This window comes from Tenrec ecaudatus, chromosome 2, assembly GCF_050624435.1.
Source record: "Tenrec ecaudatus isolate mTenEca1 chromosome 2, mTenEca1.hap1, whole genome shotgun sequence".
NCBI lineage: Eukaryota > Metazoa > Chordata > Mammalia > Afrosoricida > Tenrecidae > Tenrec > Tenrec ecaudatus.
The window spans coordinates 132,873,272-132,886,422 of NC_134531.1; the positions used below are offsets into that span (position 1 = coordinate 132,873,272).

At 39.4% G+C, this 13,151-nt stretch overlaps 1 protein-coding gene across 2 annotated transcripts in view; it reads left to right on the forward strand.

Annotated features, from left to right (window-relative positions):
- SLC12A2 (solute carrier family 12 member 2) overlaps positions 1-4,066 on the forward strand; it is a 93,748-nt gene extending 89,682 nt beyond the window's left edge. The window contains exons 25-28 of one of the 2 annotated variants that reach the window (XM_075541489.1): positions 129-264; positions 578-645; positions 1,974-2,142; positions 3,926-4,066. In XM_075541489.1, coding sequence (XP_075397604.1) covers positions 129-264; positions 578-645; positions 1,974-2,109 — 340 coding nt within the window. In that variant the 3' untranslated portion in view covers positions 2,110-2,142; positions 3,926-4,066. Of the gene's footprint in view, positions 1-128; positions 265-577; positions 646-1,973 lie in introns of both variants that reach the window. The other variant, XM_075541488.1, reaches the window with a different exon arrangement.
- Positions 4,067-13,151: the final 9,085 nt, after the last annotated feature.

The window sequence follows — 13,151 nt, forward strand, 5'->3', positions numbered from 1 at the left end:
TTCACAGAATAAAGGGAACAAAAAATGTGAGAAGCACTAACTTTTCAAATTAGAATTTAGTGTTTCAGATCTTCTTGTTGGCTAACTTTAAATCAGGTTAATTAACAATATTCTTTCTGTTCTTTCAGTATTGTAGCTTTTGATGAAATGATTGAACCATACCGACTTCATGAAGATGATAAAGAACAAGATCTTGCAGATAGGATGAAAGAAGATGAACCTTGGCTAATAACAGATAATGAACTTGAACTCTATAAGACCAAGGTATTTTTTCTCTTCCTTTTTATTTTCATTAATATATCCTGTGTGTGTGTTTAAATAAGTTAAAAAGACAGAAGTAAAAAACAAAAACACTTGATATGAAAGAGAGCAGATTGTAAATTAAATCTACTCTAAGTGGAACTTATGTATAAATAACATAAAACACATTTTTTTTCACAAAGTTAGAAACTGATATTTTTTTATTATGCCAAAATTGATTTGGCTTCATTTTACCTAAATATGTAATTATGAACCATGATAGATTTTAATTTGGAAATGATATAGGAATGACATTGTTCCATTTCTTTCATTTCAGACATACCGGCAAATCAGGTTGAATGAGTTATTAAAAGAACATTCAAACACAGCTAATATTATTGTCATGTAAGTAATACCTGTCCTAAGATTTATCTTGGATATTTTTTTAATATTCTAGTAGGTCTATACGTAGAACTTATAATGACTTAGTAATTGGGTGGGGAAACAATTAGAATCCACCTTGTTTAAGCTTATGGAGAAATCGCGTACAGTAGAAGGAAAGAAAAATGAAAGTCCTAACCTTAGTATTTAATAATGCTGCACATAGTACATTATTTTAGAATTTTTCTTTTACTCCAGTTTTTCAAGATGCCACAGCTTTGGAGCGAATAGAGCATAACCATTGTGTGGAGAGGGCAAGGCGGTTGAGGGCCACAAGTTAAACCCCGGGCACCGTGGGCTTCCTTGTGGCAATAAAGAAAACCTAACAAGTTATTGGGAGGATTACATTTTAACAGTGGTCCTTGTGCAAAGCACCACCACAAAGGTGTCCCGCCTACAAAAGCTCGGATACGCAGCCATTTCCTCTGCTGAGTCCGATGCTTCAGCTAGTTATTGCTGGCATGTTGATTTTGTTAGTTCTGAGACGGGAAACCTTCAAGAGTTGAGGCAATTCGAGCTTCTAGAAACATGTCAAATGATGATTTAAACGGATTATTACTTCCATCAGTGAGAAACGTTTAGTTCACCAGGTCTTAGGTTTTGTCAGTAATGCTCCAGGACCTGTAATGGAAGCAATGAAAACGTACAAATTCAGAGCCCTTTACACTTTGCATAGCAGCTAATCACTACCGGCATCATCTATACATAGAGGGGGAGCTCCAGAGACTGGAGAAGTGAAAGGTTCATATTTAAAATTGTGTTTTAATTTCAACTTAACCCTGGTTCATTTTCCATTTTCTAAATTCAGATCGAAACATCGTTTTCTCCTAAAAGAATTACTTGCTTATGGAGACAAGAAATTTCTTTTTTTAATCTTTGGTTTAAACTTGAAAGTGGAATAACAAGAGTATATTAATGCTTTTCCACATGCAATATTTCCTGAAACTTAACAGTCAGCAGCTTTCTAGAAAAGTTGTTGTTATCGTGACTTGAACCCTACTGGTACAGGGATTACAGTGGTCTGGACGGACGGAAAGGTCAGCAGTTCAAAGCTGTCGGCCGCTCCACAGGAGAAAGATAGGGCAGCCTACTTCTTTAAGACTTACCTTCTGTAAAACTAGCCCTGAAAACTCTTCTCGGGCAGTTTTATTCAGCCCAATAGGCTTGCAGAGAGTTAGAATCAACTCAGTGGCTGCGGGCTGGGTTTGGTATTGCTGTGACTGAGAATGCGTGCTTTCTATTTCATTGTATTCTTCTCAGCTTAAATCCCTTCTTTTCCTTTTTGATACCAGGAGCCTTCCCGTTGCGCGAAAAGGTGCCGTGTCAAGTGCTCTGTATATGGCATGGCTAGAAGCGCTGTCTAAGGACCTGCCACCCATCCTCCTCGTCCGGGGGAATCATCAAAGCGTGCTGACCTTCTATTCCTAAGGCTCTGGGCGCACACGGACAGCCTAGTGCCTGGTGAGAACTGAAATCTCAACGACAAGTTAACATCGCAATGACAAACTGTGACTTTTCTTTCACTATTTCATTGATTTGCAAGCACACGGGAAGTTGCTCCAGGATGTGTTTATGGAGATGTCAGTTTTAGTCAATTTGTATCACTCGTAATGAATGACGATTCCTTGTTGGGCGGAAGCTCATGAGAGTAAAGTTTCCTTTGCTGCTTGAATAGCAATAAAAATGCGTGTTATTTTTTGATCGGTGTAAAGAGTACAAAAGCCTTTAGCCTTGAGGTGCCTTCTGAAATTAACCAAATTTCATCCTTTTATAAATTTATATAATGTCAAACATTGCCTTCAGATATTTTTATTTCTAGTCTCTTCCATCTTAAAATAAAAATAGTTGCTACATTACCTTTCCATTGACCAATTAGTGTTGAGCATTATATGTTTCTGTACTTTTATAAAGGTATCTGTTAGATATTAAATGTTGGAAGTAGGGCAGTTAATGAGTAATGGAAAAGAAAAGAAAGTGAGAACAAAAGCTGGCCCCACAGTTGGCTTTGTATGTATCAATACAGCTGTAAAGACAAAGGGCCCCATGCACCTTTAGTCTTCCCTCTCTTGCATTCACGTTTGGTGATACCTTTTTTTTTTTCTTTTGCCCCTCAAAACCCTAGGGAAGTTAAGAGTTACCTCATACTTCTATCTAACCATGCTTAAAAAAAATGATGTGACTGTTTAAGCCGAAACCCTCAAGATCATTTGAATTTATTGGGAGAGGTCTGTTCTCATTTAGAGTTTCCCCCAAATCTGAGGGATTTTTAAGAAATGCTAACAGATTTTTTAGAGCAATGTCCTTTAATAGACCGATTTCCATAAACTCTATGAGATTTCACAATATTGTACCATCCTTTATATAAATCATTAAAAGACTTACTGTTTCGTCAAATGGTTAAAAGGACCACTGGTTTCGCAGTGCAGTGTTTTTAGGCTTCATCGATTGTCAAGTCCACTTAGTCTAATATACTCAGGTTTGAATAGATTCCTCTGAACATTGAAATGTAATCCATTCTTAATACTTTAAGATTTTTGTGTAAAGAAAAACTGCCAGTCTGTGCTTTTGAATTGTCTGTTTTGACGTAGTCTCCGGCATCATGGTCTACTAGTAAAATTTTGACAGTGCATGTGCACTGTTACTAAAAGCTTTATACACGATTATTAATGTGAAGTTTTCATTTTTTCATAAGGAAGGATTTCCTAAAAAAAATACATTTCAAGGGATATATCTCTGCATATCTGTATATGTGTGCATATCTGTATTGCATACACAGATGCTTATGTGTATATATAATGAAATTAATGCTGTTTGTTTTGAGACTTTAAGTGATCAAGAATCATTAATTTTTGTTACGCGTATGCTCAAACTTGTATTGACAGAGAAAGGGTTCATGGTGTTCGCAGTTGGCCATTTGAGGGCGTGCTGTAGCTCCGTGCAGTTGTTATTCAGGTAGAAAACGGAGAGCGTTTCGTCTGGCGTACGGTTTAGGTAGGGCCTTTGATGCAAGTTTCAGTGGAATAGAAATTTTCTTCAGATTTTCATGAATCTTGAAAGAACTCTAGAATAATTATTTTCTGTCCTGCAGTATTTTCGCTGCACAAGTATGAAATCAATATAAAAGTGGAGATCTGGTAACAATTTTGAATTCAGAATATTAAAATAAAGTGTTTTTGGTTTGTTGTTTTTTTTTTCAAATTTGTTTCCTACACCTTAACTAATAGCATTGCTCCCTTTATTGCAGGTTTTTGCAGTGTTTGGGGTGAAAGACAGTAAGAAGTATCATATTGTTCAATAACATAATTGGTATCATGTTTGCAATTTTTAGTGGATATTGGGGCATGGGCTGAGTGCTGCCATCTTGAAACGTGCACAGGGACACTTACAGTTGTTTTGTTGTATATTACATTGTGCCCATTGATTAAAGTATTATTGTGATCTGTACTGCAGGAACCAACTGTGTGTCTACATCCATGTGTGTATAAAGTACATAAAATATGCCTAAATATGCTTAAAGGGGGTGGGTAATATCTGTGAAATAATGTAAGGAACTTTTCACTTAAGAAAATTGCATTACTTTCACTTAATACTAGACACCAGGTCAGAAATTTTCAAGATTGCTGCAATGTGCTAATAAATTTCAACAATTCTTAGAAATGCTAGCTAGTTCTACTTTATTTATACTGAATTTTGAGTTTTGATTTTTTTTCTTTTTTCGCTTTAAATCATTGGTAATAGCTTGGAAGTAAATAATTATGCAATGGTATTGAAAATTTATTATTCCTATTAGTAAAATTTCTTTGGGTTTAGAGAAAAATGGTGTTAAGATGATTATTAACGGTTAATTAAATCAAATATTTATTTGTTACATATTTCATATTTGTATTTTAGGTTTTCTTTTACATTCTTTTTATATGTTTTCTGACATGCATATTTTTAAAGACTATGGAAATAATTTAAAGATTTGTGCTTTGGTGGATGATTATCTACTAAGTTTGAAAATGTAATATTTTGATAATACTGTACTATAACACAAAAATGCTTTTCTAATGTTTTAACGTTGAGTATTGCAGTTGCTGCTTTGTACAGAGTTACTGCAATAAAGGAAGTGAATTCAAATTAGTTACTGTGTATTTTCATTTTTTTAAGGTTTTGATTTTGTTTTGTAATCATTTCATAGAGGGTTCTTACAGCTCTTATTACAATTCATACATCCATCAATTTAATTAAGCACATTTGTATATACATTGCCATCATTATTTCTTTTTAAATCATTTTATGGGGGCTCATACAAATCTTATCACAATGCATGAATACATCCATTGTGTCAAGCACATTTTTACATTTGTTGCTCTCCTTGTCAAAAAGCACATTTGCATATATGTTGCCATCATTATTTTATTTATTTATTTTGAAATCATTTTATGGGGGCTCATACAAATCTTATCACAATCCATGAATACATCCATTGTGTCAAGCACATTTTTACATTTGTTGCTCTCATTCTCAAAACATTTGCTTTCTACTTGAGCCCTTGGTATCAGCTCCTTATTTTTCCCCTCCCTCCCAGCCCCCTCCTCATGAACCCTTGATAATAGTAATTACTACTAATTACTACTAATAAAGTGTTAATATTAATAAAGTTATTATTTTGTCATATCTTACACTGTCCGACATCTCCCTTTCACTCTGTTTTCTGTCCCATAGGGAGGGGATTATATGTAGATCCTTGAAATTGGTTCCCCCTTTCTACCCTACCTTTCCTCCACCCTCCTGGTATCGCCACTCTCACCACTGGTCCTGAAGGGATCATTTGTCCTAGATTCCCTGTGTTTCCAGTTCCTGTCTATACCAGTGTACATCCTCTTATCTAGCTGGATTTGTAAGGTAGAATGGGGATCATGATAATGGCAAGGGAGGAAGCTTTTAAGAACTAGAGGAAAGTTGGATGTTTTATCGTTGCTACACTGCACCTTGATTGGCTCATCTGGCTCCCCACGACCCTTCTGTAAGGGGATGTCCAGTTGCCTACAGATGGGTTTCCGGTCCTCAATGCCCTCCCCCTCGTTCACAATTATATTCTTTGTTCTTTGATGCCTATCACCTGATCCTGTAGACGCCTCGTGATCACACAGGCTGGTGTGCTGCTTCCATGTGGGCCTAGCTGCTTCCCAGCTAGATGGCCGCTTGTTTACCTTCAAGCCTTTAAGTCCCCAGACAGACACTCTATCTTTGTATATCTGGGCACCATCAGTTTTCACCACATTTGCTTATGCACCTGCTTTGTCTTCAGTGATCATGTCAGGAAGGTGAGCGTAATGGAATGCCAGTTTAATACAACAAAGTGTTCTTGCATTGAGGGAGTACTTGAGTGGAGGCTCAATGTCCATCTGCTACCTTAATACTAAAACTATAACTATGCACATAGATCTTTTTCTCCATCATATAAATATGTTTACATATGTACATGTCTGTGTTTAGATCTCTATAAATGCCTTTTGCCTCCTTGTTCTTTTCCTCTATTTCCTTTTACTGTCCCTCTTGTCCCACTATCATGTTCAGCCTTCATTTGGGTTTCAATATTCCTCTAAGTTACGTTGTCCTGGTCAAGCCTACTAGGTGTCTTACACCCTCCTCACCACCGATTTTGGATCACTTTTTGTTCTCTTATCCCTGAGTTTGTTAACAACCACTTATCCCACCACCCCCTCTACCATGTCCCCTTGGAACCGTAGGTCCCGTTGTTTCCTCCAAACTATTCCACCTACCCTATCTAGATAGGCCTTCAGAGATAATAATATACATTAAAGCAAGACAGAGCAAAACAAAGCAACAAAACAAAAAACGATTTTTAAAAAAACCTGTAAATAGTTCAAGGTCTGTTGACCTTCAGGAGTGTTTTCTGGTCTATGATGGGGTGCCATGCCGTGGTCTTAAAGTCTAGTTTTGGTACTCCCTCGGACTTCCTTGTTCTGCTCCCCTTGCTGTTTTGTTGCATACCCTTAGTGTTTTGCCTTGTGATGGGTCTCCTGTGTTGTCTCCTGTAGGACTCTGGGTCCGAGAGGGATGTTGTGTCTCATCTAGGGGCTGGCCATATGGTCCTCTCTGTGCATTGGCTGCTCTGAGCAGGGATATTGTCCTCAAAGGTTGGTAGGTCAAGATGTACCCCCACTCTCTTCCTCCCGCTTCATTTGCTCCTGTGTCCTCCGATTAGACATGTCCCCCTCCCTGAGCTGTAGCTTCAGTGCTGTCCTCTGAAGTAAATTCTTCGTGGGAGGGGGGAGGAGAGGCTATCCACATAGTTGGGATTGGGGCCGGCCCCCAAGATCTCTACTGGTTCCCTACTTCATGCTGGTGCTTCATGCTGGCTCCCTACTTCGTGTTGCATTCACATCTTGGAGTACTGGACTGAAATCTGGTCCCTCTTGTCCTTTTGGACTTGGCTTACTTTGCTTAGCATGATTTCCTCCACTTCTTCCCATGCAGCGATATGCTTCATACATTCATGTGCCACAGATTTTTAATCCATCTGTTGATGGAAATTTGGGTTCTTTCTAGTTACGTGCAATTGTGAACTGTGCTGCAAGGAACATGGGAGCATAGATGTCTGGCCGTGGTTTATTTCTTGCCTCTTACGGGTATATGCCCAGGAGGGGGATTGCTGGGTCATATGGTAGCTCAATATCCATCTGTTTTAGATAGTGCTAAATCGATTTCCATAGTGGCTGTTCATACCTACAGACCCACCAGCAGTGGACGAGAGTTCCTATCACCACAGCTCCAACACGTGTTACTTTCTGATTGTTTGAATTGGTTACCTTTGAGGGTGTTAGGTGGTACCTCGTTGTTGTTTTAATTTGCATTTCTCTTATGGCTAATGATCGGGAACATTTTCTCATGTTTATTGGCCATTTGGATTTCTGCCCCTGTGAAACTTCTGTTCAGGTCCTTGCCCACCTCTTCAGTGGGCTACTTGTTTGGGTTTTTTTTCTTTTTGGAAGCTAGCAGAGCATTGTAGATTTTAGTAATAAGGCCTTTTGTCCGATGTATCATTGCTAAAAATGTTTTCCCAGTCTGTGGGCTCTCTTATTACTCTCGGTGAATTCTTTTGATGTACACAGGTGTTTTATCTTCAGTATATCCCACTTGCCAATTTGTGCCTCCTCTGTTTGTGTCCTTCCCTATTTCTGATAGCCTATGTATTTCCTGGCCAAAGTTCTCAAGTTGGTCCCAATTCCCTCAAAGATGGCCCTAATAATTTGGGGGTTTACCTCAAGGTCTATGATCTACCTTCAGTTTATTCTCATGCATGGAGTGGGATAAGGGTCTTCATTTTACTGCAGGTAGATAGCCATTTCTTCCAGCACCACTTGTTGAAGAGAGCATTCACTTCCCATTTGATCATTTTTTTTGCCCTTATCAAAGATCAGTCATCTGTATGCTCATTTTATTTCTTGGTTTTCAGTTCTTTTCCATTGGTTTGAGTATCTGTCATTATACCAATACCATGTAGTTTTGACCACTGTGGCTGTATAAGTATGTGCTAAGGGCAGGTAAAGCAAGGTCTCCCACTCTGTCCTCCTTCTTGAGGAGTTCTCTGTGTATTCAGGGCATCTTCCCTCTCCATATGAAGTTGGTAATCAGTTTTTTCCCATTTCTTTGAAGAAAGATAAGGGTAATTGTATCGGGATTGCATTAAACTTATATTGTGCTTTGGGCAAGCCTGACATCTTTACTATATTGTCTTCCAATCCATGAGCATAGGATATTCTTCCATTTGTTGAGGTCACTTTTGGTTTCTTATAATAGTGTTTTGTAGATTTCCTCCTGTAAATCTTTTGTTCTTTCAGTCAGGTATATGCCTAGATATTTCAATTTGTGCTTGGCTATTTTGAAGGATACCACCTTTTTTATCTCTTCTATAGTCTGATCCACTGTGTATAACAGTCCAATAGACTTGTTTGTTGATCTTGTATCCTGCCACACTGCCATATTCCTCTACTGTTTCCAGCCCTTCTCTTGTGGAGCTTCAGGGATTTTCCATATATAAAATCATATCATTTGCAAATAAAGATCGTTTCACCTCTTCCTTCCCCAGACGAATACATTTGACAGACAATTTGCCTTATGCTCTTAGCTAAAACCTCCCGTACAACGTCAAATAAGATTGGGGACAAGTCTGGTCCCCTTGTTCAGTGGGATTGTGTTCATCTTTTATCCATTGATTACCACATTGGCTGTTGGTTTTTCATATATTATCTTGAGGAATTGTCCTTCCATTCCTATCTTCTTGAGTGTCTTAAACAGGAATTGGTGCAGGATATTGTCGAATGTTTTTTCTGCATTTATTGATATCATCATGTCAATGTGGCGATTGATACTAATGATCTTTCATATGTTGAACCATTCCTGTATTCCTGGTATGAATCCCACTTGATCATGGTGAATTTTTTTGTTTTACATACTTTTGTATTCTGTTGGCCAGTATTTTAAGGATTTTTGCATGGATGTTCATTAAGAATATTCTTCTGTAGTTCTCAATTCTTGTGGAACCCCTTCCGGGTTTTGGTATCTCAGAGTTATGCTAGTTTCATAGAAGGACATTGGGAATTTTCCATCTTTTTCTATGCTCTAGAAGAGTTTGTGCAGGATTGGTGTTACTTCTTCCATGAATGATTCGTAGAGTTCTCCTGTGAAGCCATCTGGTCCAGGGGATTTTTGTGTTGGCAATCCTTTAATACCTTTGTCTCTTTCTTCTATTGCTATGACTCTGTTGAGATTCTTGACGTCCCTCAGGGATAGTCTAGGGAGGGTTTGTTTTCCAAGAATTTGTCCATATCTTCAAAATTGTTGAATTCATTGGAGTACAGTCCTTCGTAGTACTGTGTAATTATCCTTTTGATTTCATTAGGGTCTGTTGTAATGACCCCTCTTTTATCCCTCATCCTTGCTGTTGAAATTTGTTTCCTTCATCCTTTGGTTAGTTTGTCAGCCGACTGTCAATTCTGTTTATCCTTTCAAAGAACCAACTTTTAGCAGCATTTCCCCCCATAGGTTTCATATTTTCCTTTTGAATCTTACCCCTGATTTGTATTATTTCTTTTCTTTTGTTATTAGTAGGATCGTCCTGTTGACTCTGCTCTATTTGCTGTAAATTTTGTGCTAGCATATCAATCTTAAGTTTCTCTTCATTTTTCATGTGTGCATGTATTGCTATGAAACTTCCTCTGATAACTGCCTTTGCTGTGTCCCATAGTTTTGGTACATTGTGTTTTCATTCGCGTTGGTTTCTAGAAATTTCCTAATTTCATCTCTGATCTGGGCCAGTACACACTTCTTTTGCAATAGAGTTATTCGTCCTCCAATTGTTTGCTCTTGTTTTCTTCATCTTCCTTTTGTTGATTTTTAGCCTACGGCACAGTGGTCAGAAAGAGAGGTCTGTATGATGTCAATGTGCTTCCATTTATTGCAGATTTGAATTTTATGACCCAGCATGTGGTCTATCTTTGAATGTGTGCCATGTGAACTTGAAAAGAATGTGAAATCATTTATATTTGGGTGAAAATTTCTGTAAATATCAGGTCAAATTGTCTAATTGTAGTATTTAGTTCTCTAGTCTCCTCGTGGAGTTTCCCTGTGATCTGTCTTACTCAGAGAATGGTGTATTGAGGTCACCTACTATCATTGTTGAGGCTGTGATTTTTTTCATCTTTTGGAGTATTTGGTTGATGTTATTCAACAGGTCTCTCATTCAGGGAATATATGTTTAAAATGCTTTGTGATCCTTTTTCTACGATTCCCTTGAGCATTATATAGTGGTCCTCATCATTTTTTATGGTTTGCACTTTCAGGTCAATTTTATCCTAGATTGGGGTTGCAACCCCTGCTTATTTTTAATTGCTGTTTGCTTGGTATGCCTTTCTCCAGCCTTTGATTTTCAGCCTATATTTGTCTGTAGTCTTGACATGTATCTCCTGTAGGCAGCTGATTGATGGATTGTGTTTTCTAAGCCAGTCTGCTAGCCTCACTCTTTTAATGCCTCAATTCAGTCAATTGATATTCAGGATTATCTCCATCTGTGGACTCTGTGATATCATCGTTTACCTTTTGTGTTGGGTGTTTTTCTACCTCCCTTTCTTATCAGTATGTTGTGCATGTGTGTGTGGTTACTTCTTGACTTCTGTCCACCCTTAAGCCAATGCTATCTTGGGGGCTGTTTTCTCTTTGTTGCCCTCTGGGTGGGTTTGTTTTATGTGGCAGTCTCTTATTTAAGCTTGGTGAATGCTGTTCTGCCCATACTGGTTCGGCAAGGATCTTTTGTAGGGCTGAGTTTCTTCTAACGTATTCTTTGAGTTTTTCCTTGTCTGGGAACACTTACTTCTCCATCTACCTTGATGGATAATTTTGGCTGGGTAGAGTATTCTTGGATTTGCGTTGTTTTCCTTCAATTTTTGGAATATGTTACTTCACTCTCTCCTCTTCTTCATAGTGTCTGCTGATAGGTCTGAGCCTATTCTTATTTGGGAACCTTTACATGTGATTGCTTGTTTTTCCCTCGTGCCTCTCATGATTTTCTTCATTTCCTCAATGTTGGATAGTTTAACTATTATGTGCCTTGGTGACTTCTTGGGATTCAGTCTAGCTGGTATTCTTTCAGCCCCCTGAATGGTTATCTGGATTTCATCCATTAAGCTGGGCAAGTTTTTCTCCAAGAATTCTCTCACTATAGTTGCAGATGGCTTCTTTGTTGTTTCTTCCTCCGGTAATCCAATTATTCTGACGTTCAGCCTATTCAAAGCATCAGACATACCTCTTAGGTTTCCTTCAGCTTCTCTGATGATCTTATTAGATTTTTGTTCATGTTTGTTAGAGTCTGCTTGGTTGTCCTCTAGGTCACTGGTGCAGTTCTGTGCTTCCTCCATTTGATTGGCGATGTCCGTGACTCTGTGCTACTGGTTTTTGTTATCTCATCCCTAAGCTATTGTATTTCCCTTTGGTGTATGGACTTTATCTCCTCTATCATTTTATCCTTTTCCTGTATTGTTTCCCTCATATCCTGTATGACCCTACGTAGCATTCTGAAATTTTCTTTCTGTGGCATATTGATGTCTGCTGCTTCTATAGCATCGTTAAAGTTCAGGACAACTTCTGCCATTGCCTTTTGTTTCTCCTGGTTTTAAATTTAGGTCGTTGGGGCTGATTGCTGTTTGCATTGCATTGTTTTAGAGGAGCCAGGTACCCATTTTCCTCAGAGTGTCTAAGAGCACTGGCTCTCTCTGGGAGACTCAAAGGAATGCTTTTCCAAACTGTCTGTAGCTAATTTCACTATGGAATTGGCCTACCACTTTATCCTCCTGTGGCTTCACTTTTCCCTAGTCAACCAGTATTCAGTTATTTGGAGGGAAAGTTGGATGGTCCTCTCAGGGGACGCTGGTTGGGTTGTTGTGGACCCACGAGGATGGTGCTGTACTGGGTGATCTCACAAGGATCTGTGATGGTGTGGCCCATGGCAGTTTGGGGTGCCACAAAGGGCGTGCAGGGGTGCCCGCTGCAACGGGAGTGCCGCAGAAGGCTGGTGTGTTGCCCACTTTGGTAGACCACCCTGAATGGTGGGTGGAATTGCCCCGGTCAGGTAGATTGCTGCGGAGTTTGGACAGAGATTCCCACAGCAGCCTGGAACATTGGCAAGTGTTGGCCCAGCTCCCTTAGGCTGTGTGAGGCACTACAGCAGGTGGGAGGAAATTCCCTCAGTTACTTGGGACCACAGAGGATGGATAGGAGCTCCCAGGAAGGATTTCCCCCAAAGCATTAAGCACTGCAAAGGGTATGCAGAAGAAGTTGGATGGGATATCCCCTGGTAGAGGGTAGGCAAGCTTTCCCCAAACTAGGGTTATGCTGCAGAGTGTGAAGCGCTCCCAGCTGGGTGGAAGGCAGGCACAGTGCCCTAGGCTAAGGGGAGTAGTTTGGTGATTGGCAGTGACATGTGAGAGATAAGGGAAAAAAGAAAAAAATTAAAAACTAAGACCACTGAGACTAGGGGGGAACAGAGTGAAGTGAGGGAAACAAAAGTAACAATGTAGCTGAGTTCCCCCCCCCCCCATCCCTGACCATGGCAGGGTTTAATCCCTGCCCTGAGGCAGCAGCAAACTGTGGCTGTGTTGAGATAAAGCCCCTGTGAGGGCTCAAATAATCCTGGCTCCAACCGCGAGTGTGGCGGGGCTAAAATCAAGCCCTAACCAGCCTCCACTGTGGTAAGCCAAAAGCCCTCAGCCACTCAAAACCTTATGGATCTGTGCCTAATTTATGATGCTCCTGCAATCCAGCAGTGTTGAATTTCCCTCCGAGTAACTCTCCTGTACTGATTTCTGCGGAGTCCCTCTGGTATATGTTACTTAGTCGCCTTCTTCCCAGAAGTCCTTAAAGATTTTTAATGGTTTTATTGGAACTTCATCTACTTATCCTGTCATTCA